We start from the raw sequence: 27,272 nt of genomic DNA, 5'->3' as shown, positions 1-27,272 counted from the left end.
CCCTGTACTTAATGAACAATGGATTAGATGGATCTCTAAAACCACTGTTGCTAATCACCCTTAAAGCCCTTTTCTGCAGAATAAACAAAGGTTGTATATAAGTTGTATATGTTGATCCCCAGATTTCTACACAATAAGTTAAATATGGGAAAATCAATGAATTGTACAATGTTAATAAACCATAACTATTTAATGAATATTTTACTTTATGCAAAACAGCAATGGCTTTCGCTATTTTTCCTTTATGTAATTTATGTGTGACTTCCATGTAAGATCTTCATCAATTATGACTCCTAAAAATTTCATTTCTTTTACCCTTTGTATATCCATTCCATCTATTTGTAATGACACATTATTTTTTTTTGCTCTGTCATTAAACAATATGAAATTTGTCTTATTAATATTTAGTGACAGTCTGTTTATATCAAACCAATGCTTAACCTTTTCCAATTCTGTTTTTATCACTTGTGCTACTTCCTGTATATCTGATCCAGAGTAAAACAGCGTTGTATCATCAGCAAATAAAATGCTACCAAGCACGTTAGATACATTCACAAAATCATTGATATACAAAATAAACAGTTTGGGTCCAAGTACTGATCCTTGTGGTACTCCATAAGCAATATTACACAATTCTGATTTGATATTATTTATCTGAACAAACTGTTTTCTGTTTTCTAAGTAGCTTTTTACCCACTGATGTGCAATACCTCTTATTCCATATTGTTGTAACTTGTGAAGCAATCTTGAGTGGTCAATAACATCAAAAGCTTTTTTCAAGTCAATAAAAATACTTACAAAATAATCCTTATTTTCTATTGTTGTTGATATTTTCTCTATTAATTCCATAATTGCCATAGCTGTCGAATGTTTTGTTCTGAATCCATACTGAGCATTATTTACATAACAGGTGTGTTCCATTTGTTTGAGCTTGACGGTATAAATCACTTGTTTTGTGTTAGTTCATTTTGTGTGGGTGTTTTTTGAGTTGGTTTTTGTGTGGGATTTTATTTTTTGTTTTTCACTATTTAGTGTCTGGGGTCGTGTCCCTGCAGTTCTGTTTAAGAAAAAAAAAAAAAAAGGACCCACGCAACTGTATGTTAGTCTGTTAGTCTTTCTTTTTATTTCTTTCAGTTTCACCTCCCAGGGTTTGATGGGACGGTCCCCTGAGGGGTCATGGGGGGGTAATTGGGTTTTTTTTTTTTCTCTTTTTTTTGTTTTGTTTTTTGTTGTGCCCTCTCTTCTCCTCTGACTCCAGCCGGGTGAGCCGTAGAGTCGGCGTTGCTGGAGTGGTGCAGGTTGGTTATGCTGGGCGTTTCCCGGGTAACCTCTGCACCTGGGGGGTGGGGGGGGGGTGTTCTTTTTGTTCCCTCTCTTCTCCTCTGACTCCAGCCAGGTGAGCCGTGGTGTCGGCGTTGCTGGAGTGGTGCAGTTTGGTTATGCTGGGCGTTTCCCAGGTAACCTCTGCACCTGGGGGGGGGGTTCTTTTTGTTCCCTCTCTTCTCCTCTGACTCCAGCTGGGTGAGCCGTAGTGTCGGCGTTGCTGGAGTGGTGCAGTTTGGTTATGCTGGGCGTTTCCCAGGTAACCTCTGCACCTGGGGGGGGGGGGGGGGGGGGGGGGGGGTTTCTCCTTTTGTTTTTCCGCCCTCAGGGTTTGACTGTGGTGTCCTCTGGGGGGGAAAGGGCTGTGGGTCCATCTAGCCGTGGACGGCCGGGGCTGGGTCCGCTGGTCATGAGGGGAGGCGTCTCCTGGGGTTGACGAGTGGTCCTCTGGGAGGCGCTGGGAGTCCCCGTGGGTGACGTTGGATCCCAGAGGGACCTCGGCTGTGGTTATTACTCCTAGAGCTGGCGGGAAGTCCTCTGGGGGGTGTTGGTCCCTACATGTCGTTTCGGGGGGGGGGGGGTGTTTTTCTCCTTTTGTTTTTCCCCCCAGTTTCCGCCCTCAGGGTTTGACTGTGGTGTCCTCTGGGGGGGAAAGGGCTGTGGGTCCATCTAGCCATAGTCGGCTGAGGCTGGGTCCGTTGGTCGTGAGGGGGGGCGTCTCCTGGGGTTGACGAGTGGTCCTCTGGGAGGCGCTGGGAGTCCCCGTGGGTGACGTTGGATCCCAGAGGGACCTCGGCTGTGGTTATTACTCCTGGAGCTGGTGGGAAGTCCTCTGGGGGGTGTTGGTCCCTACATGTCGTTTGGGGGGGGGGGGTGTTTTAGCACTTTTATTTGTAAGCTTAAGTTTGGGGTTTTTCTTTTCTCTTCCCGGGGTTTGATGGGACGGTCCCCTGGGGAGGGGGGATGTTTTGGTTGTTTGTGTTTGTCTTTTTTGTTTTGTGACTAAAGACCGAACATGGTTGGATAAAGGCTGACTGCACAGGTTTAAGAACTCCTGGCCACACCTGTGCTAAGTGACTGACTGAAACAAAGGCAAGGATGCAGCCAGAGGAGAGGACATCAACCATTCTGTTAGAAGACGAATGCAGATGCGGTTTCCAGCCATGGTCCCTGGAGGGGGGTGTTTCTCCTGGGCCAGGTTTGTGTGGTCGCCGGGAGGCTTCCCGTGAGGGTGGGGTACTGTTATATGGCTGGGGGGGCCTGGCTGCCTTTTTGTTTCTGTCCTTTGTTTCTCCTTCCAGGTGGTTTGCATTTGGGACTGAGTGGCTGTGTTGCTGAGGTTATCAGGACCTCACCCTGATCACCTGCGGCCCGTCAGGACTCACAGCTGAGGTGCATCTATATGGATTGGAACAGGGTGGCATTTAAAACTGGAGTATACAGTGTGTATTTGCCAGAGACTCGACCTTGTGACCAGACGGGTGAGATCGTCGTCTCGGGAGCCATCTCATCATCAGTGGATGCAGAGAACGTCCAGGGTTTGATGCACGGTCTGTGAAAGAGGAGGGGGTGAGGTCTCACGCTCGTCAGCACACTTCCTGAGGTACGTTAGATTTTGTGACTAACATTTATACAGTCAGTAAAAGTGGTGTCCCTCACACCTTTTTATATTGAGCTGTATGTTAGTCATGTATCGGCTTCCACTGCAGTGGAGTTTTGTGAACTGGATGTTCCATGCCTGCAGGTTGGGAAGCTGATTAGTAATCAAGCCAGGAAGTGTTTGCTGTTTGTACACCTTTAAGTGGTCTCTCTGTGTGTAGAGTGTGGACTCACATAATGGTTCCTTCTTTCACAGACTCGGTTTGTTGCGGCCACCTGGGGGGTGTCGGCGGGGTCCTTGAGTCCGAACAGCTTCTGGCTCCGGACCGTTAGCGCTGCTGGGAGCGCACCACGCCAGACCGCACTTTCTGTTATTTTGTATCACTGTTATGTATTAAATTCAGTTAGCCTTTGTACCGTGCTCTGCTTATTTCATACTGGGTCATTCAAACGCTGGTCGGTTCTCCGAGCTGCGTCCGACACATAACACAAGTTCCACTGTTACAATTTCTATGACGTCATCCACAGTTGTCATTTCTTCTACAATTGTACATATCAGATCTGCCTTTATGTACAGAGCAAGAGCTTAGTTGTTTAGTCTTTCACACCCACCTGTCTTGTCTGGCCACTCCCCTTCCAGAACCTTCCCCACACCTGTTTTACATCACGCCCTAATTACTCCCCTTGTATTTAAGCTCTCACAGTCCCTCTTGATCGTGTGTCACATCCTCGCGTTCTTTGTCACAGTCTGTTTGCCTTGTTTTTTGACCTTGCTTGTTTGAATCGATCTCCGCCACGCCGTGAACCTGACCCCTGCTTGTGTACTGAACTATGAATCTGCCTCTTGCTTGTCTGTACTGCCGCCCCGCTGACTGCCTTTTTGTGTACCGAACCATTGCCTGTTTTTAGATAAAGCCTATTTTTTACCTCCACGCTTCAGCTTGTGAGTCTGCATTGTGTGCCCCACCACTTTCTGTGCCATGTCACACCCAGTCATGACAGAGGATGTAGAAAATGATAGAAAAAAGGGAACAGCAGGTCATGACAAACTGTTCTGAGTCAGGCCTCTTCATGATGACATCCTCAGTGCCTGCCAGGCTTATTACCACCCAAGGATGGAGTTGGCAGTGGATGAAAGGATGGTGGCGATGAAGGCAAAAACCAGAATGACTCAATATTTGAATGACAAGCCAACAAAATGGGGCATGAAACTTTTTGTGTTGGCTGTTTCAAGTAATGGCTACACACTCAATTTCACCATTTACACTGGCAAGACTGACCACAAGTGAGCAGGGGCTGTCCTACGATGTGCTCATGAACCTGATCCAGCCATCCTTGTTTGGTACTGGGTACCACATTTACATGGACAATTTTTACATGAGTCCCAAACTGTTCATGGACCTGGCTAACATGAAGTTTGGGGCATGTAGCACATACAGGGAGAACAGACGAGGATGCCCCAGAGGAAAGGCAAATGCTTTCACAAAAAAAAAAAAAAAAAAATCTGAAAGAGGATCTATAAGATGGATAAGAGAGGGGCCTCTGGTGTTTGTAAAGTGGATGGACACATGGGAGGTGTCTGTGTGCTCCACTATCCATCATGCATCTCCAGGCGATACAGTGCGGAGAAGGGTGAAGGATGCGAAGGATGCGAAGGATGGACGCTGGACGGTGAAAGATAGTCCCAGTCCTACCCCAGTGTTGGCTTATAATGCTGCAGCTAGAGTACTAACAGGTACTAGAAGGAGAGAGCATATCTCACCCATATTGGCCTCTCTTCATTGGCTTCCTGTTAATTCTAGAATAGAATTTAAAATTCTTCTTCTTACTTATAAGGTTTTGAATAATCAGGTCCCATCTTATCTTAGGGACCTCATAGTACCATATCACCCCAATAGAGCGCTTCGCTCTCAGACTGCAGGCTTACTTGTAGTTCCTAGGTTTTGTAAGAGTAGAATGGGAGGCAGAGCCTTCAGCTTTCAGGCTCCTCTCCTGTGGAACCAGCTCCCAATTGAGATCAGGGAGACAGACACCCTCTCTACTTTTAAGATTAGGCTTAAAACTTTCCTTTTTGCTAAAGCTTATAGTTAGGGCTGGATCAGGTGACCCTGAACCATCCCTTAGTTATGCTGCTATAGACGTAGACTGCTGGGGGGTTCCCATGATGCACTGAGTGTTTCTTTCTCTTTTTGCTCTGTATGCACCACTCTGCATTTAATCATTAGTGATTGATCTCTGCTCCCCTCCACAGCATGTCTTTTTCCTGGTTCTCTCCCTCAGCCCCAACCAGTCCCAGCAGAAGACTGCCCCTCCCTGAGCCTGGTTCTGCTGGAGGTTTCTTCCTGTTAAAAGGGAGTTTTTCCTTCCCACTGTCACCAAGTGCTTGCTCACAGGGGGTCGTTTTGACCGTTGGGGTTTTTACGTAATTATTGTATGGCCTTGCCTTACAGTATAAAGCGCCTTGGGGCAACTGTTTGTTGTGATTTGGCGCTATATAAATAAAATTGATTGACTGATTGATTGATAATAAAAACATGAGTGAAGTCTGCCTATCTGACCTGCTCATCCAGTACTACCCCACCCATCGGAAAACTGCACGCTAGTACAGGACAGTGTTGATGCACTTCCTTGACATTACAACCACAAATGCATTCATCTTGCATTGTGAGATCAGCAGTGTCAGTGTAGCAAATGACACACAAGGACTTTATGGTGGAGCTGGTGTGTCAACTGTGTGGTACAGGCAAAACAGGTGTCCCACAGAACAGGAGCCAGAAACAGGTGTCAACTGTGACAGGCACAGATCCTTGCCAAAAGGCCACAGACTGAGGTGCCTTCATGTGGGCAACAAGAGGAGTGACACACCATGGAAGTGTCAGGCCTGTTATGTGCCCCTCTGTGTTGTGTTAGACAGGAATTGTTTTTTTTTTTTTTTTTTTGAGTGGGACAAATACTTTAGCATGTCCTGCACTACATAGTACATGTTTTTGAAATTTGCCATTTATATTTACATTCTAATCTTATTTTGACATCTGATTGTTTTCTAAATAGTTTAGCATTAACATTTCCTGCACTACATGTTTTTGAAATGTATATTTTATATTTACATTCTAAATATTATTGTGATATCTGATTGTTTTCTAAATAGTTTAGCATTAGCGTTTCCTGCACTATATTTGTGCATATGTTTTTGAAATTCTAAATCCTATTGTGAAATCTGACTGTTTGTAAATAATAAAAAAAAATGCCTGAATCATTTCCTGCATTTATGTAAATAGTTCTATTTAACTTTGTTTATTGCTACATTTGTACATGTGTTTTTGAAATTTACAACTTGAAGTTATGAAAATAGTTCGTTAAACAAGTTTGTGGTTGTCACAGTAAAAAAAAAAACTTTTTTTTACACAGATTTTATGTTTTTGTGTAATTTTAGGTTGACTGTTTTAGTACAGTAGGTCAGAATGAATGAAAAACTAGAAGATCACACAGGTGAGGTTGTGCTGAAAAAAATGACACCAAACAAGACCATGTAAACATTTCTTAAAGGTATATTATAAAGGTAAAACCAGAAGTAGTCAAAAATCGCCAATTATACCCTAGATTCTAGAGGGTTATTAGTGTGAAAACATGAAGTCATCAGAGTGATGTGCACACCAGAGAAACACATAAAAGCATGTGCAAAGTGATGCATAAAATGGCACTAACAATGGCTGTGTTCATGTTTTTAGAAGACAAATGGTGCAATCCAACGTGAGCATGTATTCAGGGAACACACTTTTAACTATTTTAATTCATTTTATTAGGAAACAGAGCAGGCCACAGCCTAAACTTTATCTAAATTCTGGGTCTTTTAGTGAGGCTTAGGGAATTGGCCAACGATCACCTCAGTATTTTGTTTTGTTTTTCTTGTTGCTTAATGCTGACAAATTGTACTGTATCCATTGTCTTTTTGATGCCTGATTCTAGTTTCTTTCTCTGTTTGAGAGGCGGCTCTATCCAGGGTTGGGTGTGGTGTCCATTTCTGTTTCCCCCCTATCCTCTGTACCATTTCCTGTATGTTTGTTTTGTGAAATGTTTTGTAAATCGTGTCGGTAGTATGGCCCAAGCAGAGGGTCACCCCTTTGAGTCTGTTCTACTTGAGTTTTCTTCCTCAAATTATCAGACGACTTTCACCTGTGTGCTTGCTCTGGGGGTTGGCAAGGTTAGACCTTACTTAGACCTTACTTGTGTGAAGCACCTTGAGGCACCTTTGTTGTGAGTTGGTGTTATATAAATGGAAATAAAATCGAAATAAACTGTAACAGCTATGAAGAGGATAAAGAATGGAAAGGCAGTTGGTCCAGATGACATCCCAGTGAGACATAGAAAGGTCTAGTGGAGATAGCATTGGAGTTTCTAACCAGATTGTTTAATAAAATCTTGGAAAGTGAGAGGATGCCTGAGAAGTGGAGAAAAAGTGTGCTGGTTCCTATTTTTAAGTACAAGGGTGATGTGCAGAGCTGCAGTAACTACAAAGGCATAAAGTTGAACAGCCACAGGATGAAGTTATGGGAGAGAGTAGCCGAAGCTAGACTTAGAAAACAGATGAAGACCTGCAAGCAGAAATATAGTTTCCTGCCGAAAAAGAGCACCACAGATGCAATGTTTGGTCTCAGAGTACTGATGGAGCAGTATAGAGAAGGTCAGAAGGAGTTACATTGTGTGTTTGTGGATTTTGAGAAAGCTTATGACATTGTGCCAAGAGAAGAGTTGTAGTATTGTTTGAGGAAGTCTGGAGTGGCAGAGAAGTATGTGACGGTTCTGCAGGATGTTTACAAGCACCATGTTACAGCAGTGAGATGTGCAGTAGGAATGAAAGACTCATTAAAGGTGGAGGTGGCATTACACCAATAATCTGCTCTGAGACTTTTCTTGTTTGGAATGGTGATGGATAGATTGAAAGATGAGATAAGGCACAGGTCTCCATGGACTCCGATGTTTGCAGATGACTTTGTGATTTGTAGTGAAAGTAGAGAGCAGGTTATGTTTAGGGTGATGTGGAGATATGCTCTGGAAGGAAGGGGAATGAAAGTCAGTAGGAGGCAGACTGAGTACATTTGTGTGAATCAGCCCAGTGGAATTGTGCGGTTACAAAGAGTAGAATCAATGAAAGTAGATGAGTTTAAATACTCAGGGTCAACTGTCCAAAATAATGAAGAGTGTGGCAGAGAGGTGAAGAAGAGAGTCCAAGCAGGGTGGAGAAAGGTGGTAGGAATGGTTTGTGACCACAGAATTTCAGCAAGAGTAAAGGGAAAAGTTTACAAGACAGTAGTGAAACCAGCTAAGTTGTATGACTTAGAGACAGTGCATAAACAAAAAGACAGGAGGCAGAGCTGAAGGTGGCAAACCTGAGGCAAAATTGAGGTGGTTTGGACATGTTCAGAGAAGGGACCCAGGGTATATAGGGAGAAGGATGCTGAAGATGGAGCCACGATGCAGGAGGAGAAGACAGAGGCCAAAGAGGAGATTTATGGATGTGGTGAGGGAGGATATGCAGGTGGTTGGTGTGACAGAGGAAGATGTAGAGGACAGGGAGTGTTGGGTCATGACCGAAAGAACTAGACTGTGGGTACAAGCAGCCAAAATGGGCTTCCTCAAGAGGGTGGCTGGTGTCTCCCTTAGAGATACGTAGGGTGAGAAGTTCTGTCATCCGTGGGGAGTCGGACTAGAGTCGCTCCTCCTTCGCGTTGAAAGAAGCCAGCTGAGGTGGTTCGGGCATCTGCTAAGGATGCCTTATGGGTGCCTCCCTAGAGAGGTGGTCCAGGCACGTCCATCTGGGAGGAGATCCGGGGGAAGACCCAGGACTAGGTGGAGAGATTATATCTCCACACTGGCCTGGGAATGCCTCGGGATCCCCCAGTCAGAGGTGGTCAATGTGGCATGGGAAAGAGAAGTCTGGGGTCCCCTGCTGGACCCCCATGACACAAACCCAGTAAAGCGGTTGAAGGTGAGTGATCTGCTGTGGCGACACCTAACGGGAGCAGCCAAAGAATAACAATAAGAGGACACATTGAACACATGAAGAAAGGGAGGTGCAAATGACATGTAAAAGCCAAGACACCAGCTGAAATCTATCAGTAATCAGAAAGTAATCCTGCCTCTTCTCTGTGCAAATTAATATCAGATGGTTCAATCCCAACTAGTGGTGTATAAAAAGGATGTCTCTTTACCAAGGTGTCACACAAGAAACATCTCATGATGCAAGCAAGGAACTCTCTCAACATCACTGTTGTGTGGGCTGCCAGAAGAGGAGGTACTGCTGGCCCACCACCAGAAGGCGCCCTGCCTGAAGTGCGGGCTTCAGGCACGAGAGGGCGCTGCCGCCTCAGGAACAAGCCGTGGTGACAGCTGTCACCCATCATCCGTGACAGCTGTCACTAATCAACACATCTGGTATAAAAGCAGGAAGACACCTCCACCAAACTGCCGAGATATCATCTTCATCTGGAGCAGTACCAGATCCGTCACGCCGGGAAGGTGGCCACCTGGGGACTCCGGGACTTGGCGGCTCCAGTATTCCTCAGGTTCAGGTGGCGGTGGAAATCGTGTGGTTCCGGTTCGTTTCCAGACGGGCGTCTCCTATCGTCGAGCCTGCCCACACGACACCTTTTATTAATTGACTGTTGCACATTCTGATTCTGCTGTGTATGGTTGTGGCATTCACAACAGTAAAGTGTTCAAATTTGACTCCTTCCATTGTCCGTTCATTTACGCCCCCTGTTGTGGGTCCGTGTCACTACACTTTCCCAACAATCACAGTCTTATTGTTGTACAACACACTGATGGCATAGATTACAGAAGGATTTCTAAAATTCTGAATGTGCCAGTGCGCGCTGTTGTGGCCATAATCTGAAAATGTAAAGAACATCAATTCACCATAAACCAGCTACGACCAGATGGTCCTCACAAGATTTTTGACAGAGGAGTGAAAAGAATTATCAGAAGAGTTGTCCTACAGCCAAGTGGAGAGCAACTGAATATTTTTTTCAAAGAAAACAATAAGTAATGCACTCAACCACTATGTCCTATATGTATGTTCACCATGCAAGACTCCATTGAAGAAAAAGCATGTTGAAGCTCATTTAAAGTTTGCTCCACAACATTGCCTGTGAAATACTGTGAGAATACAGTCTGGTCAGATGAGACCAAAAACTCTTTGGATGCCATAATACACACCACGTTTGGAGGTCAAATGACCCCAAAAACACCACATCAGCAGTAAAGTTGGGAGGTGGGAACATCATGGTGTGGGGCTGTTTTTCAGCAGACATCACTGAAAAACTTCATATAATTGAAGGAAGGAATGAATGGAAAAGTGTACTGAGATATTCTTGACAAAAATTTGCTGCCATCCACCAGTATTATGAGGATGAAATGAGAGTGGACATTTCAGCAACACAATGTTCCCAAATGATTGTCCAATTCCACAAAATTTTACCTTGGAAAAAACTTGCAAGGTCAATGTCCTGTTAGAAGTTGCTTTTCATAAGCTAAATTAGATGTGATCAAATGTCAGGAGTATATATTTAGTTCATGCACTTGAATCTAAGTTTTTTGTGGTGTTGTCAGGTTTTTTTTTTTTTTTCAACTTTTTCAGTTTCAAAATTCTTCTTCAGATAAATTCACAGGTTATCTCTGCTATGTACAATATGTCATTGCTTTTTGACACTTGGTTTCTGACTGAAAGATAGGAAAAAGGAAATAGAATTGGAACCTCCATCCAATTTCGGTGGTGTAGGTAAATCCATAACAGAAAAATAAGAGTGATTGAGGCACTTTTGATTGAGATATAATGCAAAATGTACACCAAAAGGGCTTTTCAATATTAAATTCAAATGTCCACAAAATCCACAATCTAGATAAGATCCAGATTTGACAAACTTTGACAGGTGATAGTGAGATAGTGCCAGTATGCAGCTCACTTTCAAATATGAGAGTAATTAGGGTATGTTTGATTAGGATATAATGTAAAATATACATTAAATAGTGTTTTCAATGTTAAATTTAAATGGCGACAAAAATCTGTAATCTGGATCAGATCTGGATCAAACATTGTCAGTCAATAAAGGATACCATCCTCCATAATGCCCTCAAATATGAAATACATTTTTTGGACAGAGTTATGAATTTTTGGAAATTCCTTCAATGTTAAAGATGGGTATTTTTCCAACATTTTTCCTGACTTTGGTCTTTTACGTATGACCTTGAAAACCGAAACACTTATTTCCTCTCAGGGTATGAATCTTCAGTAAAAATTTCATAATGATCTATGAAAAATTGTGGGCTCCAGGCTCTTCACAGACAAACAGACAAACAAACAAACATTGGTGAAAACATAACCTCCTCCAACTTTGTTGTTGGAGGTAATAATTATTTAACCTGCTGTATACCAATCACTAAAATAATCTATACAGTATGGTAGTGCACGGTAAATCTGTCTGGAGTAGGTAATTCTCAAAAACTGGGAAACTGGACAAAAAGGAGAATGCTGAGGGAAGCCACCAAGACACTCACAAAAACTGTAGGAGTTCTAGTCTTCAATGGCTGTGAATGGAGAAATTGCACATACACAACTTTTGACTGCTGCATCAACATTTATACAGCCTCATGGTGGAGCTGACATTAAATTTCAGATGCAGTTTGCCAGAAGGCTCAATACAGATCCAAAATTAGATTTGATATAATTTCTTTGTAGCAAATTATTCTCTGTCCTCAACAGCATTTGGTCTGTGCTGCACATAGAATGAATCTAATTAGGTAGGTTTATTATTCTGATTTGGAGATGGGCATGAACCAGAACAAAATAACAGACCTGACTGTTTAGAAGGTGCTGTACACGGTGGTGGGCACACTTCCGATAATCCGATAACAGATAATTATCGAAGATAATGTTTTCATTATCGGATTATCTTTTTAGATAACTTTAAAAACCATTATCGGACCAATTATCTTCCGATTAATTTTTGTCCGATAACTTTTAGACTGATAAACAAAGTAAACAAAGCTGAACAGCGACAAGCATTTTTAAAATTTAAAGTCAGTTCAGGACCTACCTGTTAAAAGTTTTTTAACAGATGGACAGTTATACCCTCTGCTAAAAGAAGAGAGCTGCTTCTATGAAAAGCATTTCTAGCCTCTGTAGACAAAGGAGAAATAGCCAAAAAAAAAAAAATGTTTAACTTATGGTTCAAATTTTAACCATGTCTGAGGTTTTATAAAGTGAAAATATCAGATATATGTTTTAGTTTTAAAGTAATGTGCTAATTTTTAAGGTTTTGTGAGCACATGCTGTGCCCAGCAGTGCATTATGGGTAGGATGATGTAATCTCAGTACGTTCACGACAGGACAATTGCATTTCAGACACTCTGTTCAGGCTCCACGGACAACAGCATTAAACTCTAGTGCCTAAAACTCTCGTGAATATATTCTCTGGGTTTATAGACGTTGTTATTCTATTTGCGTTTGTTAAATTCCACACATTTTAAATGTAGCAGACAGGGATTATCTGGAATTTTGTTTTCAAGACCTTTACTTCCATCTACTGGCCACTAGTGTTCATGGCAGTATTCACCCTAAGTACTAAGTGTCTGGGCACCAGTAGATGGCAGTGTTCTATTTATTTTGACCCCGTTATATCAGATGATTGTCAAATCAACTTTTTGGCTTTGCAAATGGCTTTTTTTTTTTTTTTTTACAAATGAAGTTTAAAAACAAAACAAAACAACAGCAATAAATAAATAAATAACATTACAAGACAGCTCTGCGGTGTTTGCTCAGGCACAGTGCGAGTGGTTAGATGCTTGTAGCTTTTCAGCAGCAGGATACCCTCATGACGGCCAACCAGAATAATATCAAACAGGTTTGATTTTCATTGGACCATACGATCGGCGATTTACATAATGAATGACTGAACCAATCAGTGTTTAGCAGAGGCACTTTTACCCAGAATCCTTTGCGATCTGTCTGTGTTTGTTACAAAACCTCAGAATTAGTGCATTATTCAACATTAAAATATATATGCTATATTTTAACTTTGTACAAATGACAGAATTGACATTAACCCTGAATTTATATAGCTGTATATAAAAAAATGTTTTGTGTGTGTTTTTGCCTTTAATTAGATGGTAAATAATGTTGAAATTATTAATTTCACTTTTGCACCAAAAATAAATAGTAATTTTGGTATTTTGGTAATGACTTTATGTTATAATGTTATAATAATAATAATGGTATGTTGCAAATTTGCGACAACAGGCATACTGGTCAATTTGGTATGTTGCATATTTGAGTCAAATATTGTAGCATATATGCGACAATAGGCGTTAAGGGGTTAATGGAGTTATTCTATCGGTATTAATGTTATTTATAAATCAAAACCATAAGTCAGCATGACTTTATTTTTCAAGACCTCTGCCTGACCGGAGCGTTGTGATTGATAGAGAGTTGGCTTTATGGCTGCTCTCAGAGTGCCTCTGTGCTGGGAGCTCTGTAGTAAACAAGCACTTCCAGCAGGGACAGGATCTTCAAAGACAAAAGTGTGGTCTCATTGTTTGGGTCTGTTGTTACTTTTAATATTACTAGAAGCTATTGTGGCATTAAAACTTAAATTAATTTTATTAGTAGTTGTAAATGTACCACAGACAATATTGGAATTTATCGGTTATCTGTATCTTCCTGTTGTGTGGGCCGCTGAAGAGGAGGTACTGCTGGCCCACCACCACCAGAGGGCGCCCTGCCTGGAGTGCGGGCTCCAGGCACCAGAGGGCGCCGCCGCCTCACGTGAGCAGCTACGGTGACAGCTGTCACCCATCACCTGAGACAGCTGACGGCAATCATCTGTGGGGTATATCAGCAGGACGGCACCTCCACCTCATTGCCGAGATATCGTTTCTACCAGAGAGGTAACATATCGAAGCTACGGAGTGTATCTTTTTGGATTTGTGCTTAGTTTGTGGATTACTGTTCCAACGAGAGGTGGAGGTAACTTCCCTGCTGTTCGGAGTCCTGGGTGCAAACGCGCCCCCATCTAACTGTCCTTTGTTCCTCGCCAGCAGTACCAGGTCCGACACGCGGAGGCAGTGGCCACCTGGGAGTTCGGGACTTGGCGGCTCCAGTATTCCCGGGGTCCTGTGGCGGAGGAAGCCGTGTGGTTCCGGTCTTACCTTGGAGAGGCGTCTCCTATCTTCGAGCCTGCCCACACGACACTTTTGTGAATTGACTGTTGTCCATTGCTGTGATTGGTTGTATTCGTTGTGCACATTCACAACAGTAAAGCTTGTTATTTTGACTTACTCCATTGTCCGTTCATTTGCGCCCCCTGTTGTGGGTCCGTGTTCCTACACTTTCCCAACACTTCCAATACATTTTTGGCTTGTTTATTGTTTTATCTTTATCGAAGATAACTTTTCAGTTATCTGATTATCTGTTATCAAAGTTAATATTTTGGTTATCTGTGCCTACCACTGGCTGTACACTATTATGATAATAATGTAGTACAATAATAGGATGAAAACTGCTAACACACCAAGCTTTTACTGCTGTGTTTACAGGTACATATCACTGTCCCATGTGAGAACATAGAACTGTAAAGGTTAAGAGCCATGCAATCGTCTCCAAACACTGGCAAAAACAACATTTGACTTCACAAATGTAGAAGTGAAGTCTACGTCTGGGTATAATAAGTACTCCTAGTTATAAATAGAAAGTGGCTGTTCATATCCATTACAATCCAAATATACAAAGACAAAAAAACAAAACAAAACAAAAAACAGAATCAGAGTGAGGATGACAAACAACTGTCTCAAGTCACCATCATCTCTACAACAGCACAACAGACTGTGGCAGCTGAGACACCCTTCTAATATTATCTGAATGTTTTTGGTACATGGTAGAAATTAGACAGTATTTCTCAAAAATTCTGTCTTTATTGTTTGTCAGACATGGTTTCTTTTCACGCTGCCGTTTTCATAAATCAGAAGCATGGCATCAGAGAAAAACATAATATTAATAATAAAAAAAAAACTTAAAGTCACTTTAACAGAAAAACAGCAAAGCAGTCAAAGATGCAATTTTAGGCTTCAAAACGACACTTCTGGGGCACGATAGAAATCCCATGGGTGACGTAATGTAGGATTTATCCAGCATATAGACATAGTGAGATTCAAACCTTATGAAACCACACTGATTCATTGTTGCAGGTATGAAAGTGTATTTTCAGGAGTATAAGTCACACTGAAGTATGAGTTGCAGCTGTCAAATATAACAGACAAAAACACAAACAAAAAACGTATTTACAGTGCATCCAGAAAGTATTCACAGCACAAGCCAGTCTGCCTGGAGTTTGCCAAAAGTCACCTGAAGGACTCTCAGACCATGAGAAACAAAATCTTCTGGTCTGATGAGACAAAGATTGAACTCTCTGGTGTGAATGCCAGGCTTCATGTTTGGAGGAAACCAGGCACCATCCCTACAGTGAAGCATGGTGGTGGCAGCATCATGCTGTGGGGATGATTTTCAGTGGCAGGAACTGGGAGATTTGTCAGGATTGAGGGAACGATGAATGCAGCAATGTACAGAGACATCCTGGATGAAAACCTGCTCCAGAGAGCTCTTGACCTCAGACTGGGACAACGGTTAATCTTTCTGCAGGACAATGACCCTAAGCACACAGCCAGGATATCAAAGAAGAGGCTTCAGGACAACTCTCTGAATGTCTGGCGAGATCTGAAAATGGCTGTGCACCAACACTTCCCATCCAACCTGATGAAGCTTGAGAGGTGCTGCAAAGAGGAATTGGCTAAACTGCCCAAAGACAGGTGCGTCAGGTTTGTGGCATCATATTCAAGTAGAGTTGAAGCTGTAATTGCTGCCAAAAGGTACATCAACAAAGTATTGAGCAAAGGGTGCAAATACTTGTGTACATGTTTTTTTTTTAGCTTTTAAATTTATTTTTAATATATTTGCAAAAATTTCCAAAACTTTTTTATTTTGTCATTATGAGGTGTTGTGAGTGGAATTTTGAGGGGAAAATGAAGTTACTCTATTTTGGAGTAAGGCTGGAACATAACATGAAGTGCTGTGAATACTTTCCAGATGCACTGTATAAGTCAATTCAGTTCAATTTATTCAACTTATACAGCGCCAAATGACGACACCGTCGCCTCAAGGCACTTCACAGAAAACAACAACAACAATCAATCAATCAATTTTTTTATATAGCGCCAAATCACAACAAACAGTTGCCACAAAAAAACAAACAAAACAAAATGGACCAAAAAATCAAAGAGCATAATTACCAAAAAGCACAATAAAAGAGTAAAAAATAAAAGGCATAATAACACAATATGCTAATCATATAAAAGAGAAAACAAATGCATCTTCAATCTGGACTTAAAAGTCTCCAGAGTCTGACTGCTTCATTGACATAGGGAGATCATTCCACAGAACAGGGGCACGATAAGAGAAGGCTCTATGACCCGCAGACTTTTTATTCACTCTAGGGACACAAAGTAATCCTGCATCCTGTGAAGGCAAAGCCCGGGCTGGGACGTAGGGTTTAAGTAGATAAGTTAAATAGGGCAGTGCCACGTGAACAATTTTATAGGCCAGTAGCAGGACCTTAAAATCTGATCTCACAGAGACAGGAACCCAGTGAAGAGATGCCAAAATGGGAGTATTGTGGTCAAACTTTCTGCTCCATGTCAAAAGTCTGGCAGAAGCATTTTGAACCAATTGAAAACCCCTAATTCTGGACTGCAGCAACCCAGAAAATAGAACATTGCAATAATCCAATCTAGAAGAGAAAAATGCATGAATCAGAGTTTCAGCATCAGCCATAGACACAATGGGATGAATCATCGCTATATTTCGCAGCTGGAAGAAAGCAGTCCTCATAATATCTGTAATGTGGAGGTCAAAGGACAACGTAGGATCAAAAATTACCCCAAGGTTCCTCACTTTGTCCGTATGATGTATGACACATGAACCTAGGCTAAGCGCTCACTGGTCAAATTGATGCCAATGTCTCGCTGGACCAAGAACCATCATTTCGGTCATATCAGAATTTAAAAGTACGAAGTTACTAGACATCCAGCTTCTCACTGATGCAAGGAAATCTTCTAAAGATTTTATGTGAATGAGATTACCAACAGTTATCAGCATGTACATTTGAGTATCAGCATAGCAATGAAAGGCAATCCCAAAACACCACAGCATAGGCCCAAGGGGTGCTATTTAAAGGGAGAAAAGCAGGGAGCCTAATACTGATCCCTGTGAAACCCCAAATTTCATGTCACTAAGTTTAGAGGTACTGTTACTGTACAAAACACAGTGAGAACAACTGGACAGGTATGCCGTCAAGGGCAGAACGTCATTCACTTCTTTAAGGCGGGCTTACACTGTGAGAGTTTTGGCCCTTTTTCAGCCAATTTTTCACTCGTGCGAGAATTTTTTGGATTGCGCCAAGTTTCAGCTTAACTGTGCGTCCTGCATCGTGCAGTCTACATGGAGTAACGAGCTGCATTTAACATCTCACAACCACCTCCCGATCAGGAATCGTATGGTCGGATGAAAATCAAACCTGTTTGATATTTTGGTCGACCGTCGTGGCTCGTGAGGGTTCCCCGCTGTTGAAGCAGTGCTACAAGCATCTACACGCTGATTACTTCGCGCACTGTGCATGAGCAAACACCGGAGAGAGCAAACAGTGATCTCATGTAAAGTGTTATGTTTTTTTTGTGTGTGTTCCTGTTGTGTGGGCCGCTGAAGAGGAGGTACTGCTGGCCCACCACCACCAGAGGGCGCCCTGCTTGGAGTGCGGGCTCCAAGCACGAGAGGGCGCCAGACCTAGAAGAAGTGACAGCTGTCATTTATCCCCTGCACCAGCTGTCACTCGTTCATCATCATCACCACCATAAAAGCCGGACTGCAACTCCACCTCCTCGCCGAGAAATCGACTACCAGTACCAAGGTAATTTCTCTGCTGACTGACACTGTGTGTGTAATAACCTGAACTTCTATTGCAGCCGTTTTCCTGGAGTGTTGCCTTATCTGGAGGATTGGCGTTTGGTGTGACAGCGACGGCTTCGCCTCACACCCCATCTCAGATAAGTGGTCGACCAGGAGCTGCACGAGTGTGTGTGATTTGGAGGTGGAGGAGCTCCCTCCTAACTGTGTTTGGACTGTGAATTACTGAGTGTGCGGACTCACACTAACACATCATATCTCTGCTTTCTGCCAGCAGTACCAGGGTCGACAGCCGAAGACAGAGGCCACCTGGAGACTCGGGACTTGGCGGCTCCGGTGTTCTTCAGGCCGTTGGTGGTGGAAGCCGTGTGGGACGCGGCTTCTCTCTCGTCAGGGGTCTTCTATCTTCGAGCCTGCCCACACGTCACCTGGTGTTTATTGACTGTGCAAATTACTGTACATTTCGTTGTGTATTATCACAACATTAAATTGTTACCTTTTGGCTTACTCATTGTCCGTTCATTTGCGCCCCCTGTTGTGGGTCCGTGCTACGACACCTTCCCAACAGTTCCCTCGCAATAACCTAATATCATGTTAAAGTTCATGCCTATCAGAGCGCACAGTGAGTGGAATCAGGCGGTGGGAGACTGAACATATATGCGCACGCGCACACACACAGCAGACAACAGCAGGATTTACAACAGATGAGGGAGTAAGTTGCTGCACCTTGCACAGCTGTATGACTCCGTATGAAATATAGTTTATTTATACAACAGTGTAAGTAGCAACCTGTTATGAATGTTTATGTTTTCTTTTTTTACTGTCCTCTCATGGATCATGTTACTGTCTGCTGTGTGTGCTCGCATATATATGTTCAGTCTCCCCCCACCTGATTTCACTCACTGCGCTGATAGGCATGAAATAATTTTTTTTAAAAGAAAAAAAAAGCTTCCAACGTGTGGTTTTTGAACGAACAATGTGAGAAGTCAGATTGCATCAGAGCATTGGGCCGTACAGTGTGAGAACATGAATTGTGCACTCTGAACTTTTAAACCCTGCAGTTTTGTTGCACAGTTTGAGCTGGAGCCAAGTACAATGATTGAAAATATCGTACAGTGTATACCCAGCCTTAGTAAGTGCTGTCTCTGTGGAGTGATTCGACAAGCTAGAGATGAACGCACAAAATTCATCCAAGAATTCAGAGTATGGGCCGGGGGGATTATAAACAGTGACAAAATAACACGACTGATTTCTGTTCTTCTGACCTTGACAATACATAGCATCATGGGCAGAGTGGAGAATCAGATGCTCGAATGAACATTTGTGACCCCAAACAGCTAATAAGGTAAACATAGGTTTATAAATAAAAGCAACACTTGCTTCACATCACAAGTGATGTGACCAAATGTGTATGCTGGTGGACAGGCCTCATTTAAGGGAAGAACAGCTCTAGTTTTGAGTCAGGTTTCAAATAACGCAATCATATCTATTTGATGATCCATAATTTGATAATTAATCAACAATGATTTTGAGGACAATGATCTGATGTTAATGAGACCCAAACTGAGGACTTCAGTGCGGTTGACAGTTACACTGTTTGGAATTATGGGTGGTTCCACAGTAACATATATAAGGTGCCTGAAAGTAGGTTTAGGTTTAAAACATTCCATACAGATTGTAGGTAGCAGACATAAAATATTTAATATTGCTGGAACAGCCATCCTCAATTTCACTGTCATCCAATATGGTAATGAGTATTAAGTTTTTCTTTTTTTCTGTCATACCTTTTTTCCTGTGTTATCAGTTCTTTAATTTGGGATTCTTCTGCATTGATGTAGCGCATTTATTATTCTTTGTGTTTATTCTTTTGTCATTGGAGATTATTTTGTTTGGTGATTTCATTTCTGGGAGAGGCCTATACAAATAGTTATTATAATTATTTTTTATTCATAATGAGTGCATGATTTTTAAGTACATAAGTCATAGTGGAGTATATGTCACAGGACCTCTTAATCTATTTAAAATAGTGATTTATACACTGGAAAATACAGTACAGATGGTTATGAATGCTGCATTCCATTTCTGATCATAAACACCCCTCAGTCCCACTCCCACACATTAAATGTGCCAGTGTACTAGCATATCTGATGGATCTGACCTTTACAGAAATGTATGTGCTGTTACTTTCCTTATGGTTTAGATCACATGGTTTACTTTAAATGGAGTATGCATCTGCAAAGTTGTGTTATTTGTTGTTGACTTACATTTGATATATTTTTATGTTAGTTCAGATTTCTACAGAAGCTACACATAAAAATTACTGTAAGAGGACTCAACAACATACCCCGACATAACTGTCATGACAGTACACCCTTACTCTGAATGAAGCGTTGTTTGAAAGCTGAGTCAGTCTTAATAATGCCAGTGCTGGTCCTTCAGATGCCATGACCGACTGCTGGCATTATTCTGGCTGCCCCAGCAACAGATGACATCACCCACATACAGCACCTGCTGATGTTGTCTTACTTCATTCAAATTAGATGAATCCATGTGGGCTTTCACAAAACAATCAATGAACAGTCAGGAATCTAAGCAATAATCTAATTAGATACAGATGTAAATGTAAATGGACTGCATTTATATAGCCCTTTTCAGAAGCTCAAAGCATTTTACAGTAATACCTCGCATTCACCCATTCACACACACACACACTGATGTCAGGGTGCTGCCATGCAAGGCACCCCCTACACACCAAGAGTGACTTGGAGATCAAAGATCTTGCCCAAGGGCCCTTAGTGATTTTCCAGTCAGACGGGGATTTTAACTGAGGATTCTCTGGTCTGAAGCCCACTGCTTAACCACTAGACCATCACTCTCCCTGTAGCTGTACAAAATGCTTTCTCACCTGTCATAGTCGCCATTGCAGAGGGCTCGAACAGGGATGGTGAAGGGCTGCCACACTGGGTTCAATGTGTTCTTGATTACCTCTGTCTTATGGCAGATGGTGAACCTGCTGGCAACAAGAAACTGCTTCATGGAGACCATCAATACTGTGTCACTTTTGACAACTATTACAAAATGATTGGCAATATGTGGTCTGCTGCGTAATTATTTATTGGGAATGTACATCTAAAGAATTGCAAGTTGATCTTTACCCATTGGCTGATAATAACGGCTGATATAAGCCTTTCATGAACATATCGTGCTGGCGTTATTCTGCCAATATGAAGACTTATTTTATAGATTAAACAATGCAGAGAAAAAAAAAAAGAAACAAGAGCAATCAGAGATTTCTGACATTTGCCAGTCCTGATCCAGATCACCTCCAAAATTCATTGAAGTCTTCCTTGCCCTAATATCTATCTGTGGTGCAAATTTGGTGAGAATTGGTAAAGTACTTTTGAAGTAATCCTTCAAAGCCTATATAAAGGAAAATTTTGATCCAGAATCCAGATCCAGATCCCCTTCAAAATTCATTGGGGTCTTCCATGCCCTAATATCTATCTGTGATGCAAACTTGGTGAGAATCCATGAAGTAGTTTTGAAGTGATCCTTCAAAGCCTATATAAAGGAAAATCTTGATCCAGAAGCCAAATCCAGATCCAGATCACCTCCAAAATTTACTGGAGTCTTCCATGGCCTAATATATGTATGTGGTGAAAATTTGGTGAGAATCTGTGAAGTAATTTTGATGTAATCTTTCAAAGCCTATATAAAGTAAAACTTGATCCAGAATCTGGATCTGAATCTGGATCATCTAGAAAACTTAATGGAGTCTTCCATGGTTAATATGTATCTGTGTTGAAAATTTCGTCAAAATCTGTGCAGTAGTTTTGACATAATCCTGCTAACAGTAACCCTTCAAAGCCTGTATAAAGAGAAACTTGAGTCAGAATCTGCATCTGGATCTGGATCACCTCCAAAATCTAATGGAGTCTTCCTTGGTCTAATATTTACTTGTGTTGAAAATTTCATCAAAATCTGTGCAGTAGTTTTGACGCAATCTTGTTAACAGTCAGACAGACAGACAAATAAATAAACAGACACCAATGATTTTATTACATCCTTGGCAGACATAAAAACATGTGGCTTTTGGAAACAGTGTCATGACATAGTTTGTCTAGCATTGTTTGCAACGCTGTCAAGCGTAGCTGGGATGCCCATCACCACCGCTGGACTGATAGTATTGCACACCGGGCATTTGCCTACTGGCCTGCGGATTTTTTTTTTTTCTTTACGAATTAAAGCGAGCTGTGAGCTTTTCATCCGCGTTTTTTTTTTGTTTGTTTGTTTGTTTTTTGTAGCAGCTACGACTCGTCGTCACCTCTTAAAGCGCGGTGATAACAGCACACCTGCACTGAACTTGACAAAGACATTTTTATGCTTTTTTTCCTCCTTTATTGAGAGCTGAGCTGAGCTGCTCCGTATCTGCACGTTAAAACAGCTGATCCTCCGCGACGCGTCAACAAGTAACACTATTTTCCACTCAAATGCACATAAACTCTCTTTCTGAGGACCACATGATGTGAAAACACAATAAAACTTTCTGACCTGTAAATCTGGTCATGTTTTCTGCATAAATAAATGTTATCCATTCTTTGTGCTCAAATGCCAAAGCAGGGGCGAATCCAGATGGAATGGGGGCGTGGGGCAAGGATGTCCCCCCCTCACAACACCCCTAGATTAAAGGTCCAGTTTTGAAGCCTTTTTTTTAACTACAACTACTAATACTACTTAAAATAATAATAATTTCAACAAGTAAAATGTTTAGAGAAAATGTTAGAAAAATGTTAGAAAGAATTTAATAGTTACATTTATTAACAATGTAGGTTAGAAATTACAAGTTTTACTGTTACAATGCTGTCAACAGTTAAATATGAGGTCAAGAAAGAGGTCTTTATTTTACTTTTTATAAAACAAGTATATATTTTCATTGAAGTCAAGAAAGGGTGACTATAAAGTGAGTTTTGGAAAAAACAAGTATCATTGTCATGTTGAGGTGGCAGAGGGTTGTTGTGGGCAGCTGGGGAAAGTAACTAAAAAGTAACTAGTAATCTAACTTAGTTACTTTTACAATTGAATAATCAGTAAAGTAACTAAGTTACTTTTTCAAGGAGTAATCAGTAATTGGATTACTTTTTCAAAGTAACTGTGGCAACACTGGATACTGGTATATATAAACCCTCCTATTGGTGCATAAACTGGTAGATCGGCCCTTTAGTCATGATTGATTGTGGCCTGGACCAATGAGGTGAGGGGCAGGCCAATTACCCCTCCATCTCGGGCCTCAGTTGGGCTACACAGTGCGCCAGTGCCGGACAGAGTGATAACGAGCGATATGGATGGTGGCAAGAAGAGGAAAGGTGGCGCTGAAAGAGCCAGGGATCAGAAGAGAGTAGCCCTTCAGGCAGATGCTGCAAAATGTCTTAAAATAACAGACATGTTTGCTTCGCGTGGACACGGAGCAACCACATCTACGGCAGGCGGCCTCAGCAAGTGGCAGAGAAGAAGTTCAACAGGTGGACGAGGCGGGGACAACTACGGCCATGACGGTAAGTGAAGGTTAACTTCAGCTATTAATTGATGAACAGCAACCTAACTTGTTCATAAATCAGACATCTGTGTGTGAGAGAGACATTCTGATCTTCTGGTTCGAAGTAAAGTGCTGTCTAACTGGGTCACTCAGATATGAATTAAGGTTGGATATAATTTTTGTTCGTGCTAACTCTTCCAGTCACGTAACCTAGCCTAGCAATGTAACCTGTGCAAATGATGTGCATGGCTAGCTACCATGCTGCCGCCGCCAGGTTGTTTCTTTATTCTTTATTCTATTTGTGTGACGGTCGTGCGTCAGTCATACGAAGTATGCTGTTTTGCACAGTCTGCGGTGCGGTGGCGTATTATAACGGTGTCCCTGTCTAAAATGTATTTTCCCAAGTCCTGGCATAATTTCACATACCTAACATTTTACTTTAAATTGAGAGTCATTCTCTAAGTTGATTAGCAACGCAAATTGGTAATAAAAGAAATCCTTGATGTTACTTGTAGGTTGTAGTGAGATAGACAGCTGTCTCCATCTTGTGGCCTTTTTGTGTATTGCAGTTTCAAAAGTTCAACCTTTGTATCCAGTCATTGGGTTTAGTCATCCAGTCATTTCTTGCTTTATATGATGAATTGTATCACACAAGTAATGATATATTATTTATAGTATAGCCTACAGTATTTCTATAACAAATGTTTTTATATAATTTCTATTTCTAAATTTAAGTAACAAGGCTGAATGAAATGACGGCTTATTATGTCTAAAAAGTAATGTGACCTACTGTCAATAGATCGTACTTTTGATAAGCCTATGATAACTGTATTTCGGGAGAACTTTTCATAATGCTTCTTATAGTGTTAAAATGTACACTCAACAAAAATATAAATGCAACAGTTTTGGTTTTGCTCCCATTTTGTATGAGATGAACTCAAAGATCTAAAACTTTTTCCACATACACAATATCACCATTTCCCTCAAATAATGTTCACAAACCAGTCTAAATCTGTGATAGTGAGCACTTCTCCTTTGCTGAGATAATCCATCCCACCTCACAGGTGTGCCATATCAAGATGCTGATTAGACACCATGATTAGTGCACAGGTGTGCCTTAGACTGCCCACAATAAAAGGCCACTCTGAAAGGTGCAGTTTTGTTTTATTGGGGGGGGGGGGGGGGGGATACCAGTCAGTATCTGGCGTGACCACCATTTGCCTCATGCAGTGCAACACATCTCCTTCGCATAGAGTTGATCAGGTTGACGCCTGCCCATACCATAACCCCACCGCCACCATGGGCCACTCGATCCACAACACTGACATCAGAAAACCGCTCACCCACACGACGCCACACACGCTGTCTGCCATCTGCCCTGGACAGTGTGAACCGGGATTCATCCGTGAAGAGAACACCTCTCCAACGTGCCAAACGCCAGCGAATGTGAGCATTTGCCCACTCAAGTTGGTTACGACGACGAACTGGATTCAGGTCCAGACCCCGATGAGGATGACAAGCATGCAGATGAGCTTCCCTGAGACGGTTTCTGACAGTTTGTGCAGAAATTCTTTGGTTATGCAAACCGATTGTTTCAGCAGCTGTCCGAGTGGCTGGTCTCAGATGATCCTGGAGGTGAACATGCTGGATGTGGAGGTCCTGGGCTGGGGTGGTTACACGTGGACTGCAGTTGTGAGGCTGGTTGGATGTACTGCCAAATTCTCTGAAACGCCTTTGGAGACGGCTTATGGTAGAGAAATGAACATTCAATACATGAGCAACAGCTCTGGTTGACATTCCTGCTGTCAGCATGCCAATTGCACGCTCCCTCAAATGTTGCGACATCTGTGGCATTGTGCTGTGTGATAAAACTGCACCTTTCAGAGTGGCCTTTTATTGTGGGCAGTCTAAGGCACACCTGTGCACTAATCATGGTGTCTAATCAGCATCTTGATATGGCACACCTGTGAGGTGGGATGGATTATCTCAGCAAAGGAGAAGTGCTCACTATCACAGATTTAGACTGGTTTGTGAACAATATTTGAGGGAAATGGTGATATTGTGTATGTGGAAAAAGGTTTAGATCTTTGAGTTCATCTCATACAAAATGGGAGCAAAACCAAAAGTGTTGCGTTTATATTTTGTTGAGTGTATGTGTCTCCTGGTGCACATTGATCGGTTAAGGGACCAAAAAAAAACACACTGTCACAGCAGTTAATTTAATTTTTTTCCCCTTCGATACCTGGTGGTGGCCTGGTCTTGGTTAAAAATGCCCGGCTTGAAAAATTTCCCCAGTCCAGCCCTGCCCATCACCCCTTGGTCACATTAGCTGAAACAGTCAAAGGCAAACTGATGAGCTGCCTTTCACTCTCAGTCAGAGTGGTCATATTATAGTGACAAGAGATACATGGTTACTATGACACCAGCTATCTGGGGCAAAAATATATAGTTCTTATATATGCACAGAGTTTCTGAGACTGGTCCCCAATGAATGCAGCAGGTATTTCAGTTTCAAAGAAGCTTATTTTATTTTATTTTTTCCCCAGCATTGTGAGTCTTAAAGATATTAAACAGCAAATCACAGTGACAGCTGAGTCACAATTTATACCAATGAGCAGAATGTGCTTGTCAAATCTGACTATGGTACTTCAACTGATGCATGCCTTACAAATCCAGAGAAAATAATTGATGAAGATCATTTCCAAACAAGACAGGTTTTATTTGTTAACAAAACTCAGCCATCTTATTCCCTTACCTTACCTCAAGCTCTGTAGCCTTACTAGGAAATAAGTGCACTGACAGATCAGTCTGATGCCTTGTTATGTCTATATCAATCACTTTTAACCACGTTAACACTATCAGAAGAGAAAAATTCTATCCTATATAGGCCCATATGCTTAACCAAAGACAGCAAGTATGGATGAGATTAAACAACTACTGGACTGCACACTAGTCTGGTCCCAAGGGTGCCCGCCTGATTTCTGCCATAACTGTCCTCTACCATTCCCCTAACATCCTCAGTTTTGATTTGTTCAAGCACCTCTCTTGGCTACCAGATAAGTTCAACCCTGCCCAAATCATGAACGGTTTTGTGACTCTGGTTTTACAAGTTAAGGTGCCTTGACACTTGCATGAATTTAATCCATGCACTGGTACGCAATCGAGTAAACTTGTTGTAAACCTTTGTAAACTGTGCACAGTTTTGTGTAAGTGCGCAAAGAAAATTTTGAAATGTTCAAAATCTCTGGCATGCATTCATTATGTGAACTTCACAAGAATATTGCCCAAACACTTAATATACAAATAATGAATGTTTATGAGTTCAATTGTATGAATATTTCATGAGGTGAAAGCTGGAACACACCATTCAATGCGGCTTCGAGTGAACCAAATTAAATATTCGTTCCATTGAAAGAATGTAAAAACATTCATTATTTGTTTTATATAACGGCTAAAATAGACCCTTGTCATTTGATATTTTATTAATTTATAAACAACAGAAAAGGGACTTACATTTTGGTGTTCCACAGACGGCTTACAGCGGAGTGGATTTTGTGTGTGTGTGTATGCAGCGTCAGTTAGCTCAATCAAATCATCGTGTCTTTGTCCCCAATGCACACATGCGCACACACACACATGCAACTGGCTCAGTCGACTATGTACATCCCCAGTGCAGCGAAAAATCTTTCTTCCTGCTAACAGCCTCCAGACAGCACAGTGGATTTGTTGGGTTTTTTTTGTGTGTGTGTGTGAGTGTGTGTGTGTATCTTACAAAAATTAGCAGTGTCAGTTCGTGCAATCATATTATGTCTT

At 41.9% G+C, this 27,272-nt stretch overlaps 1 protein-coding gene across 1 annotated transcript in view; it reads right to left on the bottom strand.

The window, feature by feature from the left end:
- Positions 1–27,272, bottom strand: part of LOC117512201 (copine-9-like) — a 524,667-nt gene that overhangs the window by 154,018 nt on the left and 343,377 nt on the right. Inside the window, exon 10 of the mRNA XM_034172192.1 lies at positions 20,832–20,936. Within this exon, the coding sequence (XP_034028083.1) occupies positions 20,832–20,936 (105 nt within the window). The remainder of the gene's footprint in view (positions 1–20,831; positions 20,937–27,272) is intronic.

The sequence above is a fragment of the Thalassophryne amazonica genome, chromosome 6 (genome assembly GCF_902500255.1).
Source record: "Thalassophryne amazonica chromosome 6, fThaAma1.1, whole genome shotgun sequence".
Lineage (NCBI taxonomy): Eukaryota > Metazoa > Chordata > Actinopteri > Batrachoidiformes > Batrachoididae > Thalassophryne > Thalassophryne amazonica.
This window is presented reverse-complemented; position numbering and strand designations above follow the sequence as displayed.